Raw genomic sequence first — 24,331 nt, forward strand, 5'->3', positions numbered from 1 at the left:
GGCTTCTGAATTTAAGAGAGGTCCCACCAAAGCCCTTCAAGTTACATTCGCTGTTAGAGGCAATATTATTAACAGTGTCAGTATAAAAATGTCATTATAACGGTGATATACGAATATGAATACATGTGTTCTCTCTAATTTATACTGTATAATCAACTATTACCTGCCAACACTGAGGTTATTTATACTCCACACATGTACTGCTGACAGAGGAAAATGAACCCAGGAATAATACATGCAGAGAACGTAAGAAAGTTTACAAACAAGAGGCCATTCGCCCCATTGTGCTCGTTTGGTGTCCATTAATAACTAAGTGATGCAAGGATCCTATCCAGTCTATTTTTAAATGTTCCCAAATTGTCGCTTCAACCACATCGCTGGGGAGTTTGTTCAGATTGTGACAACTCTCTGTGTGAAGAAGTGTCTCCTGTTTTCTGTCTTGAATGCCTTGAAGCCCAATTTCCATTTGTGTCCCGGGTGCGTGTGTCCCTGCTGATCTGGAAAAGCTCCTCTGGTTTGATGTGGTCGATGCCTTTCATGATTTTGAAGACTTGAATCAAGTCCCCACGTAGTCTCCTCTGTTCCAGGGTGAAAAGGTTCAGTTCCTCAGTCTCTCAGTAGGACATTCCCTTCAGACCTGGAATAAGTCTGGTTGCTCTCCTCTGAACTGCCTCTAGAGCAGCGATATCTTTCTTGAAGTGTGGAGCCCAGAACTGTCCACAGTATCCAGATGAGCTCTAACTAGTGCATTGTACAGTCTGAACATTACTGCCCTTGTTCTCAATTCTACACTTTTGACAATATACCCTAACATCCTGTTTGCCTTTTTTTATTGCTTCCCCACATTGTTTGGATGGAGAAAGTGAGGAGTCCACATAGACTCCTAGGTCTTTCTCATGCGTTACTTCATCTAGCTCTATTCCTCCCATAGTGTAATTATAGTGGACATTTTTGTTACCTGCATGTAATACCTTGCACTTGTCCACATTGAATTTCATCTGCCAGGTGTCGGCCCACAACTGAATATTATCTAAGTCCCTTTGAATAACCTGTGCTGCTGAGATTGTATCTGCTGAGCCATCTATTTTAGTATCATCTGCAAGATCATTGATATAGATTAGAAAAAGCAAAGGCCCTAGTACTGATCCCTGTGGAACTCCACTAACATCCTCACTCCAGTTAGAAGCAACTCCTCTAATCGACACCCTCTGTTTCCTAGACATCAACCAGTTCATAATCCATCTACTTACATTACCCTGAATGCCTACAGCTTCCAATTTGAGGATCAGTCTTTGGTGTGGAACCTTATCAAAAGGTGTTTGAAAATCTAACTATATCATATCATATGCTTTCACGTGATCTACATCTGCAGTTGCATGTTCAAAAACATAATGTGGCATAATTTGCTGTAGTACATATTCAGAATATATTCAATGACACAGTATACATTTCATATATAGCTGCTGTTGTTGCCACATACTTCATTACAAATCATATATTTAAATGCACTGTAAGTCAAATATCCCTCGAGCAACATTTAGAACAGACAGATGTTTTAAAGAAGGCCTTCTCTTTGTATGGTGACAGCTTTATGAAAGGTAGGGGGGTTGCCATTGAAGAGCAGGAAATTTACTTTGTTTCTTCAGAGGCACAGCCATTGTAAGCCTGTAAATTCACTATATAAACTGAGGCTTTCTTGGCTATTTACTGGGACTGTCGGCTCTAAGCTTCACTTCCTACTGACAGGAGAAAGAAAAAGAAAACAAAAAAACAAACAAAACAAATCTATTTCTGTTCTGTTGTAGGTGATACCAGATTGCAGGTTTTATTTTAATATAATTTATTCCACAAAGCATTAATGGTAATTAATCTGAAGTTAATCAGAGCGGCTTGAGGTAAAGCTGCTTATGAAAAGAGTGGCTAAAGGAAAACATCCTTTCGTCTCCCTGTGCTGGGGCACATGTCCGTGTGTCTTTTATAAAGTCGTTACGACTCGTCTGCCTGTTTAAGTCCTCCTCTCTTTTCAGTGATTACTCAAACACACTGACCCCTCAGCTGCTCCACATACGGGAGGAAGTTCCTGGGCATTCACAGGAAGCTTTAGGTTCTTCTCAGAATCCTAAGCCCTGCCCAGATGATGTTTCCAAACACCGCAGTGAAGGTTAACGAGTTTAAACCACACTTAAGTCCTAAACCAGTTTTCACATTTAATATCTTTAATTACAGGGACAGAAGATACAGGGACCTAGAGGAAGGATTTGGATATGTAATAATGGTTTCATGAATGGACTTGAGGTTTTATTTGACTTGCCCTACTTTGACATTGAAAAAATGTTTTATTATTCAAATAGTATTATTATTATTATGAAGAAATGAACCTCAGCTCTGTGTCTGTCAGTTTAATAAGCTTTTACTTGTGATATACTGTTCCTCTTAGTTCTGGGGGACAGTGTGATCATTTAAACAACCGAATGAAGGGTTTTCTTCTGTACATCTGTTTAACCGAGGTAGAGCTGAATTATACCTGGATAAATATAAAAATAAAAAAAGTTGCACAGAAGAATGCATTGCCTCAGAGCCGGATTAGTGGATAGTCCCCATTGCAACACCGGCATATCTTTTTCATTGAATGTGTCTATCTGTTTAATACAGCGTACATTAAAGCACTTAAAGGAGCTCTGGGCGGTTTAGGAGAACAGCACGCTTGACATCACGATGGCTTTCCATACAGTCTGTAAGCCACAGTGGAATAACCTCACTTCATCATGGACATACGAAGCAAATTCCCCAGGGGGTTTATTTTTCATCTGTTTGTTAGAGCAATATGCCAAACCAAATGATAACATTGCTTACGATTGCACTTTAATCTAAATTGGTCATTGTGAGAACCTGTATTGTCTTAAAATAATAATAATAATAATAATAATAATAATAATAATAATAATAAACGGACACTATAGCAAATATGTAGTTTTAGTAACAACATTTTTGCTATACACAATTATACATCATTTGTTTGTTTGTGCTCCCAGATAGAAGATTTTGATAGCAACTTTAATGCGTGGTCCAACTCAGTCAATCCAATTACAACTGTCACTTCTACTGGTTTGGAATACCCTGGAATGGTAAATAAAAATCCATCAACATATCCTAACCCGTATTTTATGTTTGTCATCTGGCGAAGAGCCTACATTTTTAAACATCCACAGTACTTAAAAACAAACCCGTTAGGCAATGTCATGGAAACAATATGTGTATGTCTTTGTTGTGGCCCACGTGACAGAGAGGAACACATATCAAATTTGGTTTCATTTTAGGAAATGATTTATGACAGCAGTTCAGTGCTGCTTTATATGGCAGTTGATGCATATTCCAGGTAATATAAAGCAAATCCAAAAATGTTGGTATTAGAAACCACCATGAAGCTACTCATTAATAAGGGTTTGTTATTCTCGACATGTTTATTTGAATTCCTTTCAAACTAAATATTGCTCTTGCATGTACAATTTTTCTTTCAAATAAACATTTTACAAGAACGAAAAGATCAACTGTCACAGAGGTAGCAGCAGCTTTGTGTTTACATATATAAAATATATCCTGGGTAGCCTTTTTAGAAAGAACATTTCAGATGCATAATACATTTTTACATCTATGAGTCAGACTATGTATTTTTGAAAACTGTGGAAAACTACTGGAAGTTTTAATGTCAGCAGGTAATTGATTCCAGACCAAAGCCACTGGAAAATTGAAAAAGGTCGCCAAACCCACTCTTAGAAAGCATACCATGCTTTGTATTCTTTGACCTAAGAGATTCATTGTTGTTTACCAAAGTGATTTGTGCATAAATAGTTTGTGGGTATATTATTATGAGAGAATAACGATTGGCCAAGACATCTGTTTGAAAATTATGAACTGTTTAGCTCAGAATATAACATTTGCAGAATCACAATCATATATTTGTATATACTGTGTAGAGTAATTATATAATCCAACAAAACAAATCATGGCACATTCGGTTTGGTCTGATTTGGGATACAATGTAATACATGCTAAAACCAAAATCGGCTAGTGGCAGAATACTTTGAATAGTTTTTTTTTATGAATTGCTTTAAAAATAAAATCTTTCTGTATTTATTTACAGAACTATGATAATTGCTGTATTCGCTATAACTGACACAAAATTACTACACATAGAGAGAGAAAAACTTTGAGCATACTTGTAAGTAAGAGGTTAAAATAAACTGTTTCTGTTCATTGAAGAAACCTAGATTACATTTCTTTTCTAGGACACAGAATTCACATCCGTATGAAGCGTATCTTATCGTTTTCCTCTAAGGGGTTTAGCCAAAGAGTGGCGATTATGCCAGATTCTAGATAACTGCTGCGTAAACACTTGACCAGGAAAATATTAATCAGTCCATCTGCTACAGCCGGCGGGCCACGTTTCGTCGTCATAGTCCGTTTGAGATGACCGTGGACAGAGTTCCCCCATAGAAAATAACTAGTATTGTTTTACAGTTCAATTTGATGACTCATTATTTATTAATTATTAGTTTGCACCATCTGGCTGCTAGAAATAAAATTGTCATGTATTTGCTTCTCTTCTAGGTCACAGCTATGAGGGCCAACTAAAGTCTTCGATCAAAAATGACAAAACTTACCAAACTGGGAAATTCAGGTTGTCATCTTTATCTCAGGCAAACCAGTTTAATTTGTTGACTGGATCCAAAGCAGATGCCGTTTTCCATTTCGCAGACTCCTTTATTAAACTATGTTCCTATTCAACTACTGGTTGTAACTCCTGTCCTAGATTGTGTCATTTTGAGCACTTTTCTTTCATTACTGACACACCCTTCATAATGCAAGGAAACCCCCCAGTCTTCCCCTGGTTCAAATCTAACCTCCGCAAATTTCCCATATTACCTGCCTAATTACTTATAATGGCTGTGATATATGTTCTCACATACTTGCCTCATTCTGTGCTGGGTAGATCTCGCTTTTTTCATGTGCTGTTGGTTTGTATCCTTGGTTTATGTTAGATGCTTCAATATTAAACCATATCCTATTGTGTCTTGTAGCAAAATAAGAATAGATTTTTTTTTACCTCCCATATTGCCCAGGAGAAATTAGAATGACATATGTTTATATAAGTAGAACTCTGTGAGTAAGAACACCTTGGCAGTCACCTTAAAGTTTAATCTTCCATAAATCCTAAATCACCAGCTGCTAGCTGGCAGAAAACTCTTTGAAATTGAGCTTTCATAGCCCATAGGTCTCATTGATATTGAACTACACTTAATGAATGGTTGGGCTATTCAGTGTGTTTGCTGTCATGTACAGCCTGTGGATGTTTATATTCTTTTGAAGAGGAATTTGAATTCATTTATTTGATAAAAGTATGGCTATAGTAACTAATGTTAAGGCTATGTAGTTTACTATTGTTTTAAGTATGTGGTACAAATGTAATTGCTATATATACAGGAGATAAATAAAGCAAGGCAACAATGTCTTTCACTCAGAAAGTACACAATATAAAAACATTTACCTTGTCTTAAGCTTAGCTTTGCCTCGCTCTGAAAATATATGGATAATATGTATTGACTTTTCAAAAAAGACTGCAAGCGCAAATGCAGAGACTTGTTTGGCCTTTACTGATTCCAAGACAGCTTGTTTATACCGGATTATGTCATCAAATCAAGAAAGTAACCGTCAATATGGTGACGACAAGCAAGATTTAGAGAAAGGGGATAGTAATGTAAAATATATTAAATGGATGCATACGAACAGACGGTACAATACACATTCTTCAGTCACCTGTAACTATAGTACAATGAAGTCATAATGATGGTTGGCATTGGACGCAGGGTTTTTTGTTTCAAAGCAGAGATACCAGTGTTGCCTTTAAACTACTGTTAGAGTAGTTTGCATACAAATTTAACATTTGATGCACAAATGAATATGAAAACTACATATCAGATTAAGCAGTTATAGTTGTGCCAATTTAATTTGATCTATGTCCATTTCCCCTCTGTGCTTCCTTTGACCATGGTCTGGCTCTGTGCTTCGTTGGGCACTGTGGGGCTCGTGTGTTATGGTTTGTGGGTAGCATCTGTACAAAGTTAGTGCACAAAGCATACGTTTCATTTATGTCATCAAATACAAATTTTGCTGACACCAAGGGATATGACAACATACTATAAAAGGCTTTTATTTATATTTATCTTAAAATATATTTCATTTATTCAACTTAAAATCCCCCTTCTTTTATCTTTGATGGGTTTTGAAATCTAATGACAATAGTAAAATGAGCTATTACCGAATGTTAATAGTTTGCACATGCTTTTGAATGACACTGAGTCATACATCATGCACCACAAAATAGCCCAATCCAGCATTGCTTTAAATGACAGGACCTTAAAAAATATTCCATGAGGCAAATTAAAGTAGGCCAGGAAAGACAGAAAGAACCTGGATTATATATTCCTAGAACTACATAATTGAATTTACTTACGGGAATGTTTTTAAGTGATTACAACACACTGCTTCCTCCTTAATTAAATAAAACAAGAATTTAATGTTTAAAACAAAGCCATATACAAACTCTCATATTTTAAAACCCAGGAATGAATCTCTGGCTGCAGTACTTCCAAACAATGTGTTTTTTTATAGTGTTTGCTTTCCCTGTTCTATTTTTGTTTCGTCTTGTTTTGATTATATATATATATATATATATATATATATATATATATATATATATATATATTTATTTTTCAGTTTAGAGTCAGGTAAACTGAAATCCAGGACAGGACAAACGGGCAAAATATTGTTTCCCAAGAGGCATCTCCTTCCCTGCCAACACTATTTCGACTGGCCTTGCCTAAATGTTTGTAAATTACCCTACAATTTATTTAAACATGTAGCATATCAATCTAAAAGTGATATTTATACTGTGAAACAGGATAAAATTATATTACAGTGTCAAACTAGTAAAGCAGGACCAACATTCAGGTCAATCTCAGGTGTTTGCTTTATCTTTTGCTGTACCTATCTCTCATGTGTAAGGTAAAAGGCACTATATTGCTTGTGGATGAGTTTGTGAGTGCAATGTCACATTTTAAACATGAATGACATAGATCCATTAATATGAATAACATTAATATGAACACCATCCTCCTCAGGGAGAATTTAGCACCACAATTCTGAGAACCTGCATCGACATGAAGGGCAAATGTTCGTTCAATCATGATCCATTAGAATGATTAGTAATTAACTCTGGTGCCCATTATTGGTGACCAAAAGCAAGGGTAACCCCAAATCCAGATGTGTTCATTGGTCTTTCCATCAGCTTTTTATGCTAATTTCCATCAGCACAAGGTGGACAACTTTCATTCGGTGCTATGTTTAGTTTTCTATAATTTGTCTGATTGACTGTCTATTGTGTTTGTTAGCAGTCACAACGAGACAACCCTTCTTAAATCAGCATTAGACTGATCATTTAAACAGTTTCAGTAAGTACAAAGGCCTGGCCTGTACTGCAGCTGTCTTTAGTTCCTGCTTGTTCTTGGGGTGTTTTGCCTTCAGTTTTGCCTTAGAAATCAAAACAAACCAATCAGAGAGATAGCAAAAACATTAGGTTGGGCCAGATCAACTATTTGGTACATTCTTTGGTACATACAGTGCCTTCTCATTGGAGGGACCACATATAAAAATGGGTGTAATTCCTACACAGTTCACCCAATTTGTAATCACCCTCAAATTAAAGATGAAATTCTACACTTAAAAAACATCTTGATTGTTTCCTTTCAAATCCATTGTGGTGGCATACAATTGTGTCACAATCTCATAATATTATCGAATTGTTACAAATGTGGAAATGTACATCTCTGACATGTGTTTTCATCTCCTCTGTCTGTTTTCTCAGGGTTGTGTAATATGCTAATGAGCTGTGCAGTTTAATCTGTGGTTGTCCAAGACCTTTATGTAATCAGTAAATACAGTAAGTATTCAAGGAAGCTGCTGAGGATATGAGGGATATTTTCTTCCAGAGAAATACATTTTCAGTTTAATTGTGTTCCTCTAAATGTGTTTCATTAAACACCCCCCCCCACCCCTCAGAAAATACCTCTAAAGCGTCTTGTCAAGAAGGTAACGTTGGAAAGCAACACCTGGGACTTCCCTCACATCAGCAAGGAGAGCAGATTGCTGACACGAGCAGCGCAGAGGCATTGGTTAACAAGGGCACTTCACCAGAGTATTGACATAACAGTGCAGTCAGCGATTACATTTTAAACAGGGAGATGCAAAGCGTATTTATTTATTTTTCTTGACTCTCAGATGTGGAGCACTGTGGGGACCATCGAGGAAGCGTTCGCTTTGGAAACACGGGCAGAGATTAATACTGTCAACAACGCCTCTCTCAAAGTCACGTGACATGTAATTTTCTCTGGCTGACCAATTCTGGGAAACACAAGACTCCATTAATTGAGAAAATATACCTTATAACTGAAACATGTAAATGATTAAGGAATTAAATATGTTCTATTCGAGTTCATTATCATAATTATCTGATAAACACTTATGGCATATTCCAGGAGCTTTGATATGTCTACTATATGTCTTCTTAGTTGTAAAACTGCATAGCATTAAAACAAATCATCACAAAAAGCACTATAAATATATGAACATGCTGAACAATATAGCACTGGATCTTGTTTTTAATAAACACAGAATAATTACTAACTGATTATTGTTCTGACAGCAGCACACCACACTGCCATGAGCAAAAACAACTTACATGCTTTTTAAATTATAACATTAGGTTTGGTTAAATATTACAGCCCATTCCGTAGTCTAACATGTTAATGCTTAATTAACTCCCATCCTCTCCAGCGAAGCAGATCTTCTTCGGGGGGTTGCAACTGGCCTGTGTTTACATATTCCCTCTGTCTCTCCTCTATGATACCATAAATAAAGTAGGATGACACACTGCAGGCAGATCATGATGTGGCAAACTTAATATATAATGCTTCAGAAATTCCTTCTTCTTTCTTTTGCTTGCTGTGATTAAACAGTACACACTACAGAGTCCTGGCTGTAAATGGTCACCTTTTTCAGTCTGATGCTGCACCTGCGAAAAGAGGCATAACGGATTTGAAACTACACTACTAATGTGCTAGACAATTCACTGGTCCAAGCCATGGTGTTATACTGGGGTTTTGTAGAAAGAATGACCACAATTCATAAAAGGAAGAATTAGGGTATTTAAGTCTATTCTTACATTGATTTTCCTTTTTTTTCAAATGAAGTTCCAGTAGGATAATACATAAGAACATAAGAACATAAGAAAGTGTCCAATCGAGAGGAGGCCATTCGCCCCATCGTGCTCATTTGGTGTCCATTAATATCTAAGTGATCCAAGGATCCTATCCAGTCTATTTTTAAATGTTCCCAAATTTTCAGCTTCAGCCACATCGCTGGGGAGTTTGTTCAGATTGTGACGCCTCTCTGTGTGAAGAAGTGTCTCCTGTTTTCTGTCTTGAATGCCTTGAAGCCCAATTTCCATTTGTGTCCCGGGTGTGTGTGTCCCTGCTGATCTGGAAAAGCTCCTCTGGTTTGATGTGGTCGATGCCCTTCATGATTTTGAAGACTTGAATCAAGTCCCCACGTAGTCTCCTCTCTTCCAGGGTGAAAAGGTTCAGTTCCTCAGTCTCTCCGAGTAGGACTTTCCCTTCAGACCTGTCCTCTGATAGGTAATCAATATGCCCCAACAAGATCTGCTATTTGTTCCTGATGGATGAATTAAGTCTCCTGTTTCCTGCCCTGAAGGAGGTTTTGATTCTTAACTCTGCTTCATATGGTCAGGAATAACTTTTATTAACTATGTATTTTTATGTGTAAGTGCCATTTAATGTACAGAGTGAGATTTGATTTGTGGAACATTAATATTACAGTATTTGCATTTTAAATGAGCTGATCAAATAAATACAGATAACGTCCCTGATCTATTATGCTGCAACATAAAAATAAGGGTTTGGTTAAAGTTCTGTTCATGATTAAGGGTTGTTCAGCATTTAATTCGTACACAATTTGAAATTAGAAGAACAATACAAACATCAGCATTATTTATTTAATGTTTTGGGACAAAGTATTAAGTGTTCTGGCAACCATTTTTATTTTATATTAAAAAATAAGCACAAATCCATTGTGAATGCCAGCTGGCACAGATTATTTTAGCAATCAGAATCATGTCTGTCTTGGAAACACTGTCTGTAATCTGTGTAAAGTAGATTACATCCTACACTTGTTAATTTACCTCTTGGCCCTCCAGAGATGGCAGGATGCATTAGTGGTTCTGAAGAACTCTGGAGATTCATTTGTATCTTCATTTCAGAAGCAGTGAATTCATCAAAGGCATTTGCCTCCAGGGAGTTTGGCCCCAAAGCAAGAAAGCACTATTTATTCCCTTCATGTAATTATGTTTCTCCTTTGAAATAATAATTGAAGTCCCTAAACGCCTCAATTAATCTATGCCTCTATCGGTTGTTTATTATTGTGTTTTGAAAGAAACATACACCGATGAAAGACAGACACTAGACCGATGTGATCAGATTACTCAATATGTTACCTGATTATCTCCTTGTTTATTTAGGACGTTCCTCAAGGCAGAAGCACCAAAATGTCCTTCCCTGAATAGTGGGATGGTAATTTTAGTTAAAAGGTCACTGCCATCCCACATCTACTCTAAAGTCATGACTTTTCGTCTTCTCTTGTTTTACACACACAGCCACACTGATTGCAAACAAATACAATAAATATATATTCAGACTCCTTGACTGCTTGAGGTTTCAGACTGAAAACAGTTGGTTGGTCATGCATACATTTTGCAGGGCTTAAGTCATATAATATCATACACTGATATATATATATATATCAAATATTAGTATAACTTCCAAGAAAAACTATATCTGTAAGAATACAAATAAATACAGTATTGTGCCACTTCCACAAAAATACTTTTATACTTCTGTTTTCTCTCAATTGTCTTCAGTTATTATCATGAAACCTTTAACAGTACTCTTTACCAGGGACATTTTGTAGGAACTAAAGGGCTTTCTAGAATGTGTAATTTATCTTTTATTTGAATGTGTAATTAAATAAAAGATGACATCACAGTACTTCTCCAATCATATTGTGCAGAAGGCAAATTAAAGGGAAGTTAGAAACACATTATAAGGGGATATGGGTTTATTCTCAGCTGTCCAGACAGTGATCACCTATTGTTCTCAAACACAAGCAGCTGTGCTACTTACCTTAGGCATACATATTGCTGTGGAAGTCATAAATAAAAAGAGCTGGAAATGTAGCCGCACATCTCTGGGAATTCGCCAGCATGTGCCTCTGATTAAAGGACTTTCTCATATATATTTTTTCTTGACAGATGTGGGTTACATTAATTTCCATTAATGGCCGTCACATTTCTTTACAACATAAAAAAAACATTCTGGATTTTTGCTTGCCTGCACATTACAATAGTTTCCTGCGATGATATGTCAAAATAAATAAATAATGATAATAGAAATACATCTGGCGTGTTGTTGGTGTGTTGTTAAGACACACTGAAATTACCCAAATGGTTTGGACTTTGACACTGATGGTCAACAGATGGTCGGCAAGTTGTATCTGTTCTTTGAGTGACCGCAAACCTCCACTGTTACTTACAGATACAGGGTGTCAATAACCCTCTCACTGGCCCTGCACACGTGTTACTCTTATGACAATTCATAATGTATTTTATATTGGAATGAATGTACTTTTCATAAAACACAATAAAGGCTTGCATTAACTCTATTGTGCTGAATGGACATTGCCCATGTGAATTTTGAAAGGAATTAAATGAATAGTTGTTTAACTAGACACAATACGGTGACCCACTGGGGTAAGTCACAGAGAACAAGGTGCACGTTAGTGTAAGGAAGCTCCTTTACAAAGGAAATCACTCATTTCACTCATCACAAGGACACTAACTGCCCCTGACACTCACTCATCACCTGTTCTCCAGAACCAATATTCTCTCTGAAATCTGCCTCAAATCTGCCAAGCAACTGTTCCCCTTTGTGTCCTGGTCAATCTCTCAACACACCCCACCTACCTGAATCTAAGTGAAAACTGTTCAAAGCCTCCTATTGGATATGGCAGGATAACCTTTTCTGACCACTGGAATGCTTGTTTACTGTGCAATGCTCTGGACAGGACCTGTTTTTCCATCTCTGAGTGACCTCTCCCTTCGAATAAAAAGGGCGCTCTGTTGTTGTGTACTCTGAGAATCATATGTCAAGACACTTACTAGACTCTTATAAAAACATGGCAGGCTTCAGGTCAGCTTGGACTGGTTCTTTGAAGTGTGACAAAACCACATAATGCATGCCAGTCACTGCAGCTGTAGTGTAGTAATCAGTGCATTTCAAATCATACAATTATAAAAATTACAGTGTCTTTACAAATTATAATAATGCAAAAATAAAATATCTTTAAACAAAAAATAAACAAAATGTAATTAATTGTATTGTGCTACTTCTGAGTTACTGCAACAAGCAAATGTAATGTAATGTAATGTAATGTAAAGTAATGTAGTGCAGTAAAATAACTGTTTTGCAAAAGGGATCTATTATAGTATTCATATTCTCAGTATTGCTCTTTTTGCTTCAAGGTATTTTTATAAACTTCCAATTGCTTTCATTTTGATAAGCAAACAATTGGCTGGCCAACTCACTGAACTAGAAGAATGACAAACACACACACACATACACACACACACACACACACACACGCGCACACGCGCACACACACACACACACACACACACACGCGCACACGCGCACACACACACACACCTCATTGTGATGTATTTATATGAACCACACTGTGAACTGTGTAGTCTGACTGGAATTGAAAAATACATTTACAGAGAGTTTAATTCCTGGTGGATTTCCCCTGCTGAAATACCTGCTGTGGTGACACCAAGTGTGACTACACTTCACTGGCATATACACTGCAATTGATGCATTGATAATAGACTTTGAAAATTTGTGTCACAGAGGTTTTATATGTTTAGCTCTTTCTACTACTGTATTGTCCCTTAAATAATCTTTAGAATTCAAAACTCTTTACTTCACACTGATATTTCTACCACTTAGAAAACAGGGATATTTATCACTGTATCATGTGCAATATGTGCTTTTGTCTATAACAACCTATGTAGGGATATCCTCATCAGCCGGTTAAAGCTTGTGGGGGTTGAATCTTCTGCTCCAAACATTGCTGTGTCTAATCTTAGCTATTTTACAGTCCTGCAGAGGCCGTGGATTTTTCAGTGGGGGCAGTGTGGGTCGAGCACTAAGGTAAACAACTGGCAATTAAAAATGTGCAAGGCAAAAGGACACGTATTTTAAGTCTTTATCTGTAAACAGATGACTGTGCAGTAAATAACTAGTTTAGATTTAACCGTGGTTGGTGCGGAAACCTTCTCAGAGTTTGCCCTATATATATCCCCATTAACATGGATTGACCCATTTACTTGAAGTCATCCAAATCCTATTGTAACGTGTAAGGGGATTTACATTTCTACTAAGGTTTACCACCTATATTACAAAGAAAAAGTACCCCCATTTTAGGGGGTGAAAGGGGGCAGTCAAAGATCTTGTGTACCATTCTTTGTAACACCTTCTAATTGTGTCCATTTAATTTCAATAGGTATTTACATATATAGAATACTTGTGCTATAAATACAGATCGGTGACAAATTAAAGGAAAAACAAGGTGTTGGGAACCACGTGCCACCAGAACAGCTTCAATCCTCTACTGGAGGGATGGCACACCATTCTTCCAAAAGATATTCCTTCATTTGGTGTTTTGATGATGGTGACGGTCTAACACGTCCAGGCACGTGCACAGGTAAGGCCCAACCTGTGCAGAGCACATGCCCTTTTTCCCTAAGACTCCCAAAGTGCCCTTTATCCCGCACACCCCCCCAGCCCCGGACCACACTTCGGCAGCATCCACCCCCCCCCCCTCCTTCCGACTGCACTTCATCAGCCTCCCCACCCCGGACAGGGAACCATTTTTGGCTTGAACCCCTGCCCCCCAGAATGTCTGTGCACAGTACTGAAGATGTCGGTCCATATGCAAAGGCCATAGCATATGATTCACATCATTTTCATACTCATCACACCATTCAGTGAGCCCTCGTGCCCTGTGGATGGGGCATTGTCATGTTGAAAGAGACCACTCCCATCAGGATAGAAATGTGTCACCATAGGATAAAGGTGATCACTCAGAATAACTGTGTAATGATTTGCAGTGACCCTTCCCTCTGTTAAGTACAAGGCATCAATCATTACAAATTAAATTTAGCTAAAACATAGCAATTCAAAATAATACATTTTACAAATTCCAATTTACAATTTACACAAGTACAGTAAGTGACTTCCTACATCCTGGACGGTGAAAGCTAAGTGCTGTCAAGATGTTGGGTCACAGTCAAGGGCTACGGGAAAGGGAGCAAGGAGGAAAACAATCAAGAACGCGAGAAGCATAATAAAAACTGTGAAGTGCTATCTAGCAGGGATAGAGGACAATTATTACAAGTACTGTCAGAAAAACAGGAGATCCGATTTGAACAAGTGGACCCAAACCATGCCATTAAAATGCCCCCAACAGCATAACAGAGCCTCCGGACCCCCTCACTGTAGGGGTCAAGCAGGCAGGCCTGTACCGTTCTCTTGGTGTCCCACACATGCAGTCGCCCACTTGTCCAGAACACGAGCCAGTTGAGCGTCTGTGTGACTGAAGCTCCTGCCATTCGTGCCCCAATAATGACCCTCTTTCAAAGTCACTTAGATCCTTTCCTCTTGCCATCCTGATCCAAAATCGAGGTCAACTGGTCCTGCTCAGCATTTGTATACATGCCACAGAGCCTGATAGGATGTTAATTGCTTAATTGTATCACGCAGTACACCTGTTTGGAGGCACCTGCATTCGTTATGTTCCTCCACTCATTTATTCAGGGTTTTCATTTAATTTGTCACCTGTCTGTATATATATATATATATATATATATATATATATATAGCTATAGACATATATAGATAAACATTTTTTTTTTTTTAAATGGAACAATGAAACGGGCTAAACATTTGACAACAATCGCAAATTACAATTTAAACCTTACTGGCAACATTGTGTCTCCCAAATGCAAACTCATTGCGCAAACTGTGTTTCCAGTTGGTGATTGGTTAATTTAATCACCTCAAAGTATTGGATGAGTATAGCCATTTCTTTACAGGCTCACTGAAAATAAATAAGTGCAGAGAGTTATGTCAGAATAACTTTGTAAAACATTAAACTGTATATACATCAGGGATCAGTCTTCATTATGCATATTTTATGTAAAGAGTGGCATACTTGGCCATGCCATACCACATAGCATATACATAAAACACACTTACTGCACCTCATCTATAAATAAACCTTTAAATATCTTAATGTTTTGATTTATAAATTCCCCCTGTCAAATGCATTTAATCCCACGGCTGTCAGATTAACAAATGTTGCCAAACAGACTAAAAGGCTGAATTAATCTGTGCTGAGGATTATCCTCACAGGCCTTGATTCAGTCGAGCTAACCTGCACCATCGCTGGGTGGAGCATTCGCTGTCATTTTTCATTGTATGTCTGGTGTTTCTATATTATAGTAGCATGTAATAAAATGTGATCTTATTATTATTATTGTTAGGTGTTTAATTTTTTCTTCTCCTTTTCAACCAAATAAACATAAATATCCACATCCAAAAAGTTCCCAGCACACAAAGTCTATAACCAAATTGTTAAGGGATTACAAAATCAACATGCTTGACTGGCCAGCTAAACCTCCAGTCCTTGATCTAATAGAAATGTGTGGTATGAACTGAAAAAAGACATCTAAACATCCCACCTGAGCATCTGATGTACATATTAAAAGGTTTCAGGAAATATTATCAAAGATGTTATCAAAGCCAAATGAGGATTCACAGAATACTGCTTGCCAGGTTATGACTGATATCTTATTGATACTAACTGAGTCATGGCTTTTTTTGTTCAGCTTTGGGGTGCATTTTAATTTCTTCAACATTTTTAGACCAATTAGAAGTGATATAAACAGTGAAAATGAAAAACAAAATGTCTTATTTCTTCCTTATGTTTGTGGTTTCATGTAGGAATTCAAAATATATCCATTGAGTTTATAGTACCTGGATTTTGTGCATGTGATTTATTTTGTAAAATATGACTTGCCATAGGTTAGAAATTATTACAATATTTAGTGCTGCCCATTTGATCATTTATAAGATTTGAAGATTGATAGGATTAGAGCTGTGTACTGAAGTTAACAAATCCAAATCCACACCAGATGGCTTTAGTCATATCAACAAAAGCTCCTTGAATTAGAAGGATTTGTTATTACAGATATGATTACTGTGATTTTTCAAGGCTACAACCTTTTGCGTCCTTTCTAGGAACGTTTTGCATTTCACTGTAATTAGAAGCACTATTATTCAAAATCAAATCCTGTGTTTTCTTTGTTGCAAAGTTAATAAAAACAGCAGTTAAGAAATAATTTTGTGAAAACACTGTAAGACAATGTGTGGGTTTCCTACTGAAATAAATTACTAGTTCTCAAAAAGTAAAATTTCCAGGAGGTCTGGAGTTCCAAACACAGCTGTGCATTAAAAATGTAATGTATTTTAAACTGAATATGTCCTAATTAGTTAACTTATAGCATTGCAAGGTTTTAGGATTGCACCTGCTGTTTTCAGAAAGATTTACCCAAGTACAGACTTTGTATAATGGCAAAAGCTGTAATATAGTACCAGCAACTAATTGAACTTTAAAATGTACAAACCCATACTGATTTCATGAAATGCAATATATACTCCAAAGCCTTGTGATAATCAGTCACCTGCTTTCACCAATCACTCTGCCAGGGATTACCCGATGACAGGTTAAAATGTTGGAATGTGCCGCGTGCACAAGCACATAACAGAATACACACGGATTGCGGAGTGGCATGTCACTTTTTCAATGCTTGTTTGGTACCTTCTTGTTGTTTTTAAACTGTTTCCTCATTTTCGCTTGTTGTCTGTTAATGAAAAGCATTCAGATTCATTAATCTCTGGAAAACAATGTTCATTAAGCATTTCACTGTATATGTTGCACAAATGCAATATTAGTTTTTTGTTTTAGTAGAGGAAAAACAAGATTTGTTCCCCCATAGCTCATAATATTCTTAAAGTAATTGTTCAAATTTCAGGCGAAGATGTAGCACAAAACAAAAGAGGTGTGAAACAGAAGAATAAAACATCAAATAACAAAAAAAAAGCTTTGTTTTAAATGTGAACAAACGCCAGGACCAGCCAGCCAATTGAAAATGAAAAGGACAGTATTTTATTAATTTGTTGGAGGGAAGAATCCTCTATCAATTGTCACATACTGGGATTGTAATTTGCAATTGGTAGATTTGATTTGGTTCAGGATGCAGTTCTGGGAATTTCTGGGATTTCAGAAAGCAAACTTTGCACTGATACAAAAACTCAAGACTTTGAGAGATGTCCTGTTTCCCTAAATAAACACGCTTTATCCCCACCAATGTCATTTGCACCTTGTTTACAACAAAAGCTGTATAAGTATGTCAAAAATGATTCCAATGATTTTTGAGTATTAGTGTGGGGTTTTCTGGTAAAGGCAGAATGGACTGATTGAGTATATCATTGTACTAATCTGATATCTCACCCTGAGACCAGAATGGCCTGATTCAAAGCAGTGAGGGTCATTATATCGAGCTTTATGGGATTTAAAAATATACCATATATTGACATTTTATTTATTTATCTACTTTTGGTTAAAGAGTCTAAAGCTCAGTATCCTTAAATCCTTTTTTATTCTGAATGAGTGGAAATAGCAACAGCATTCCAAGTAAGACTTCAGATTAGAATGTAAAGAGCTTTTTAGTATAATTAAACAAACAGCACAAATACTGTAATACCTCAGTGATTTAATCTGAATTCATCACTTCCAGTTCTTACCACAATGGTCATGTAAACTGAATGTTTCGGCTTCAGCACCATGGAAAGGAATCTGCTAATTGTGTTCAATCCTAATATGGGCTCCATACAGAAAGCTTTGAATCAAGTTATACTGCATCTCATCTTGGGAATTGGGAAGAATCCTCTAAGTCTATTTGTAGTACTGCCCCATTAGTCTTCCCGTGATTGCTTTAATATTTTTCCTTACCTGCATATCTGCAGTAATGTAAAAGCCAGAAATATAATTAACTGGGAGATACTTATCAAAAAACACATTATCTCATGAGGATCTGTAATGATTGTTCAGCAGTCATAGACAATGACTTTTCTTCAAAAAAGCGAGGTTACAACAATAGCATTACATTATCAAATGACATTATCAAATGACTACGAATGACTGCAAATGGCTACCATATCAAACTGGTCTACCACAGAGCAGTGGTGGCCTATGCTGTCCACCACGTTAAATACATCTCTCTACATTATCAGTTACTGAATACCTTGAATACATTGTAATATTGATTATTAGTTAATTTACAGTTAACATTTTGGACAACACAAAAAAACTAAGATACTGTAGCTCTTAGGGTTGACCAGGGTTGACCAGTCATTCCACAGAGCAAAAGATCAATTCACAATCATTCACTGACATACAGATAACTCTAACTTGACAAAAAACAACCACAGTGAACTAAACCACAACTAAATAGACCATAAATCAGTTGGGGGGGGGGGGGGTGCAATTTTTTTTTTATAGTTAAGGTTAATGGGTCAATTGATATTACTATTATTATTATTATTATTATTATTATTATTATTATTATTATTATTATTATTATTATTATTATTATTTCTTGGCAGATGCCCTTATCCAGGGTGACTTACAACATAAGTGCATTGATAGCAATACAATAATTATTTGCTTTAGTTACTTATGTATATATATATATATATATATATATATATATATATATATACAGCTCTGGAAAAAATTATCAGTTTCTCTGGTTTTAGTATTTATAGGTATGTGTTTGGGTAAAATGAACATTTTTGTTTTATTCTATGAACTACTGACAATATTTCTCCCAAATTCCAATTAAAAATATGAATGGAATGGAATGGCTGCCATACATGTAGGGATGCTGATTTAAGAAAAAATTGCAGTGGTCTCTTAATTTTTTCCAGAGCTATATTGATATATTGATTGATTGATTGATTGAGAGAGAGAGAGTATACATTTTAATATACGTAATACATTTCATTTAATTTAATGATTTCCTATAGTTAATGCATAATTTTATTTTTCATTAATACCGTTGCTGTACTGTATAGGGTACTGTATAATTGCACAACTATATCATCCACTGTTTCTCTTTATATCTCTAAATGCCAGGATAGGTGTATCTTAAAATAAATCCTCACATACCAAAGCAATGATCGAGAAGGTTTAGCAGTATCAGACTGAACACACTACGCTGACACTTCCCTTCTGGAGACATGTCTCCAGCTGCTCTTGCTGTATTATTAGAATCAATACTGCAGGCTGTCAGTTTTATTAGTACTAAGCCCTGGGTTTAATAAAAGCATGATGCCATATTTTGACAAACTGGCAAATATAACTTATGCATCTAGTTATGAACTTTCTGAGCTTTGTGTTGAACTTGTTTGTATTTCAACAAATCACTGTCAGCACTGTGATCATAAATAAGTCACACAACTGAATCATCATAGCCGTTGTATAAGTTGGAATGTCCTAAATTCAAAACGCTATTGTAAAACCCTGTCCAGACCCAAGGAACATTAATTATAGATGTGCCAGGTTTAAATTTTACATTAATTGTTATGAGTGGAGGTACAATGATACGTGAGTCATGGGAAAATTGCTCATTATTTTCTTTTAGCAGGACAAGTTCTTGCCATTATTTCTGATCCATTTTTTCCTGCAACACTACCGACGCAAATGAGGGACTGCCCCCAGCATTGTTCCCTAAAGCAGAATTCAGTTAGAAAATTTGAAGATGTGATCACTTGGGTCGAAAAATATTGAATTACCCTTGTGTGTACTTAATCAAGCAAGATACAAATCTACCAGGAGGCTTCTGGTTGATGTTGAATTATATGTAATGAAAGTAAATCCTGTATCCTGTAAATCCTGTAAATGACTGTATCTCATCTATGTAATGATGGGTTTTGGGTTTTTGGGAACCTGGTTTAAAACATGTGTAAATAAGGGGGTTTGTTTACATTAAAATAATTTCCTATCTTGGACATTTCATATTTGGTAAACAATAAAATAAAAAACTTCAGTTTGATTAAACAAATTAAATGTAGTGATAGGGCAGATTAATTGATTGGGAAACAACAGCTTGAATAAGCAATGAGTTATTAACCACAGTAATTAGAAAACACTTTTGATTTCCAACATTACGACATTCTCCAGTGTTTCTTATTCTGTACAGGAGTCAATGTATTTAAACTTTAAGAACACAATTTAACAAAGATATCCTGTATCGGAAGAAAACTTTGGCGTTAAGGATTATAGGATTTGTATTGTCTCATTTGAAAGGAAACAGATATAATACAATCTAACACTGGGAGCAGCACGACTTTAGATGAAAGTGAGACGACTGTATGTATCTGATGCTCAGTTTCGGGGATCTCTAAGTCATTATTAAGAAAAATACATTTGTGCTGAATAAACACTGTGCTTGTGTTTAGAGTCTAGATATGTTGTTGACACAGAAGCATGGCATAAGATTAGTAAAGTAATAGTGAGTGGGAAAGCAGAATGATCTACCTGCCATGGATGTTTATTCTGGCCCATTAATGAATGTGCATATGTTACTATCTGGTTTCAGAGCACTGCAAGTAGCCAGCTTCAATGCAGGTAACACAAACTACAGCATTCATTAATCTATTTATAGCAGGGGTATCACCAGCTGCAGGAGATTAAAGACAGAGGGAAAGTCTCCCATGCGTTGGCCGGAGTTTCAGACTGTCTACTCCCACCATGTGAGTTATTTTCCAAGTGAATTTAAATAGCCTTTGCTATCATATAACTTATTCATTTCAGTCAACAATTAGAGCCCAATTATCTATATGTGTGTGTGTGTGCATTTTAAAAAGTATTCTTTATTATTTTATATTATCTTCTAACTTTACTTTCTGTGATGCTATAATTAAGTAACTGACTCATACGCCCTTGCTGGTGTTAGATATTTTAATTTGTAGTTAATTCAGGGCTTTTACACTTTTTAGCCCCTTTAAAAATACAGTATATTTGAATTATCAAAAGTAAAGATGCTGGCTTTAAAATAAGAAAGCAAGATGCATTTTAATTGTTGCTCAATTGTGCTGTAGATACTATGTACACCGTTCACAATGCGTGTAATCGCCCTTTACAATGAGCCATGTACAGTTTTAATGTAACCATCCCTCTATTTCGCACGGATGCGCTCACCAGTCCCACGGCGCGACCTTATCAAGATGGCGCCGCCTCGCCTCCGCACAGCCCACGTGACGGCGCGGCGTCAACGCGTGTTCGCAGCAGTGACGTCACGGCTGGGCGGGCGTACCTGGGTCTTGTCAGATAAGCAGAGGGATAGTGATCGAACGAGGAAAGGGAAGGAGAGAGAGAGGGAGAGAATGAGCTCCAGGCCGGAGGGCGAAGCAGGACAGAGGCAGTGTTATTGACCCGGCCGCCTGGAAACAAGGGCGACAGCGGGCGTGACGCGCATGTAGGGACCCCGCGCGCTGCCCGGGGACCGGTGACACTCACGTGCGAGGAGACACTTGTAAAATCGCGTTAAAGTGCGGAGCGACGTCACACGACCCAGTGATATCGGGGGAATTGCGTAACACTTTCTACAACTTCAAGTTCATGCTTTTCCCCTCTCGCCAGTCATTGGCTGGAACTGTAAAGCATGCTCATCATCTGCAGAAATACACGCTTTACCTTGTTTTGCTGGCTTTAAAGGATAATGCGAATATGATGATTTAAAAAGGCGCCTCTTGTTTCTCTTTTTATGCACAGCGATTTGGGATTTATAACAACAACCTCAACAGCTGCAGCAGCAGCAGCAGCAGCAGTTGTAGTACAAGGTGTGATAATACTTCTATCCTCAAGGATCACTGATTGCCTACCCACACAAGATGAGCAACACCAACAGCATGTACGCGAGTCGCAAGAGGAGGAAGCCGGTGCAGAAAAGGTGAGCACTATATTTCAGTGGATTGGTTTTTCAAGTCTTTAGTAAATAACCAGCAGCCACAAATATCGATCTGTACCATATACAAGCTTGTGCACCTTAAATGTGAACCACCTACGATGTTGTTGCTTGTGTGCACGGCTCCCTTGAAATCGAGGACTGGTTTATTCCCGAAAGAAAAGCAGGTAATTGTTATTAATAGACGCGTACAGTGTAACCCAGAGCTCCTGTGCATCCTTGCTGTATATTAAAAGCACATGAACGGAGTGGATACACAAGCAGACTCTGTATCCACTCTGTAGTCAGTGTCGAGAGCCTCGCAGCGTTGCCGGTCGGTTGTTTGCATACGTATTTGAATTAAATGCTGATGGATTATTACAGATCTCTTTCTTAGGTTATATTCATAAATACTGAGGTACATTTTACACCTCCTTTGCTGCCTTGACATTTCCAACAGGTCTACAACTTATTGTTATTATTATTGCATTCATATTAATAATAATAATAGTAATGTTGATTGAGCATATGTCAAAATATCCATTGCCATTGCAAACTAAAAAAGGGATGTTGCAAAAGGAGAGTAAATCTCTTGCAAGATCTCTAGTTGTTTTTGAAGCTGCCGATAGTGTTAGTTAGTGATTTGAATTAGAAATACAAACACGTGTTGACAGCAGTAACTGTTGAAAAGCAGTCCCAGACCAGATCCGATGCATGTCGCTGTCATGTGAAGGAGCGCTATATGGACGGAAACAGGGACCCACCGAGATACATTACTTGACATGAATGAAACATGTAATTCAGTTTTTACTTTTTTAATAACCCCGAGGATTAACCCTATAAACGCGGGTCAGTGTGCAGCGCATGGGATGATTTACAGTGACATTCTGATTCATATTTGCATACATCCCAGCATTTTCATTTTACTTTTTAAACTTTTAAATTGAAGTCATACATTGTAGTTTATCTAATATTCGTAGCCAGAGGGCAGTCATATCTCCCATTGTAATGCCTCTCACGTAAAGAGCGCAGGATGCGTCACTAAATCATACACAGTATTTCGCCGTTAAGATGGGTTTCTTGCCCATTGCTGGAGAATTGCTTTTTCATTGTGTCCTGGCTGCTGCCCAAGGACGGTCAGTTGTTTTGAAAACGTTATCATTATAGATTTCAACATACTTTTTATCATTAACTCTGTGTAAACCTGAAAAGGTCATTTGCTCTTTATATATATAATAATATATATTAATGATGATTAGTTCATGAATGGAGCCGTGCCTTGTTTGCTAGTTATTTTTTGTTTGTTTGGAGTATGCAGGGCCCTGAACTGATTTAAATGTAATTGGGATTACAAAGCTACACGCAGCATTCTTCTTCATACCTGAAACCCCAACCCAACGATTAAACCACAACCTCAACCCAAAGCCTCATTTTCAAAAACCAAGGCCTACTCTAACACAATAATACACAAACAGAGAAAACGCTATTATATACTGATGATAATGATAAATATTGTCATGGCCCAAGTAAAACTTTGGTTACTTTACACTACAGTGTACATTTGGAGCCACTTGGCCATTTTCTGAAGATGAAGCTAAAAGCTGTAATTAACCTTGTGTATTATTGCTAAGAATATGTAGAATAATTAAAAAAAAATGTGTATTACATGCTGTAACTGATTGGAATAATCTCACATTTGTGTGGAATGCCTCTTCTTCTGAAATAGTGTTCTTTGCATTGGAGATTAATGTCAGTGTATTGCAGTTTACGGTATGCTAAATGTATTTTCAATTTATTGCCAAAGACTTATGGAATACTATATATTTTTTTTTTAGTAGATTATATTAAATATTGCATTATAATTGTACCACATTTTAATTGGAAACATAAACAAGCTCTTACATTATATTATGTTTATATTATATTTACACAGTAGTTACTTGCAAGAGCAAATTATTAGGCTAAATTGGGCCATTGTGGAGTGCTTAAAATGGCATTTATGTAACTAATGCA

The 24,331-nt window shown here is 36.9% G+C and overlaps 1 protein-coding gene across 1 annotated transcript in view; it reads left to right on the forward strand.

Moving 5' to 3' along the window:
* Nucleotides 1-21,700: 21,700 nt before the first annotated feature.
* Nucleotides 21,701-24,331, forward strand: part of LOC136760249 (aryl hydrocarbon receptor) — a 44,061-nt gene continuing 41,430 nt past the window's right edge. Inside the window, exon 1 of the mRNA XM_066715555.1 lies at nt 21,701-22,324. Within this exon, the coding sequence (XP_066571652.1) occupies nt 22,266-22,324 (59 nt within the window). The 5' untranslated portion in view covers nt 21,701-22,265. The remainder of the gene's footprint in view (nt 22,325-24,331) is intronic.

This window comes from Amia ocellicauda, chromosome 10 (assembly GCF_036373705.1).
Source record: "Amia ocellicauda isolate fAmiCal2 chromosome 10, fAmiCal2.hap1, whole genome shotgun sequence".
Lineage (NCBI taxonomy): Eukaryota > Metazoa > Chordata > Actinopteri > Amiiformes > Amiidae > Amia > Amia ocellicauda.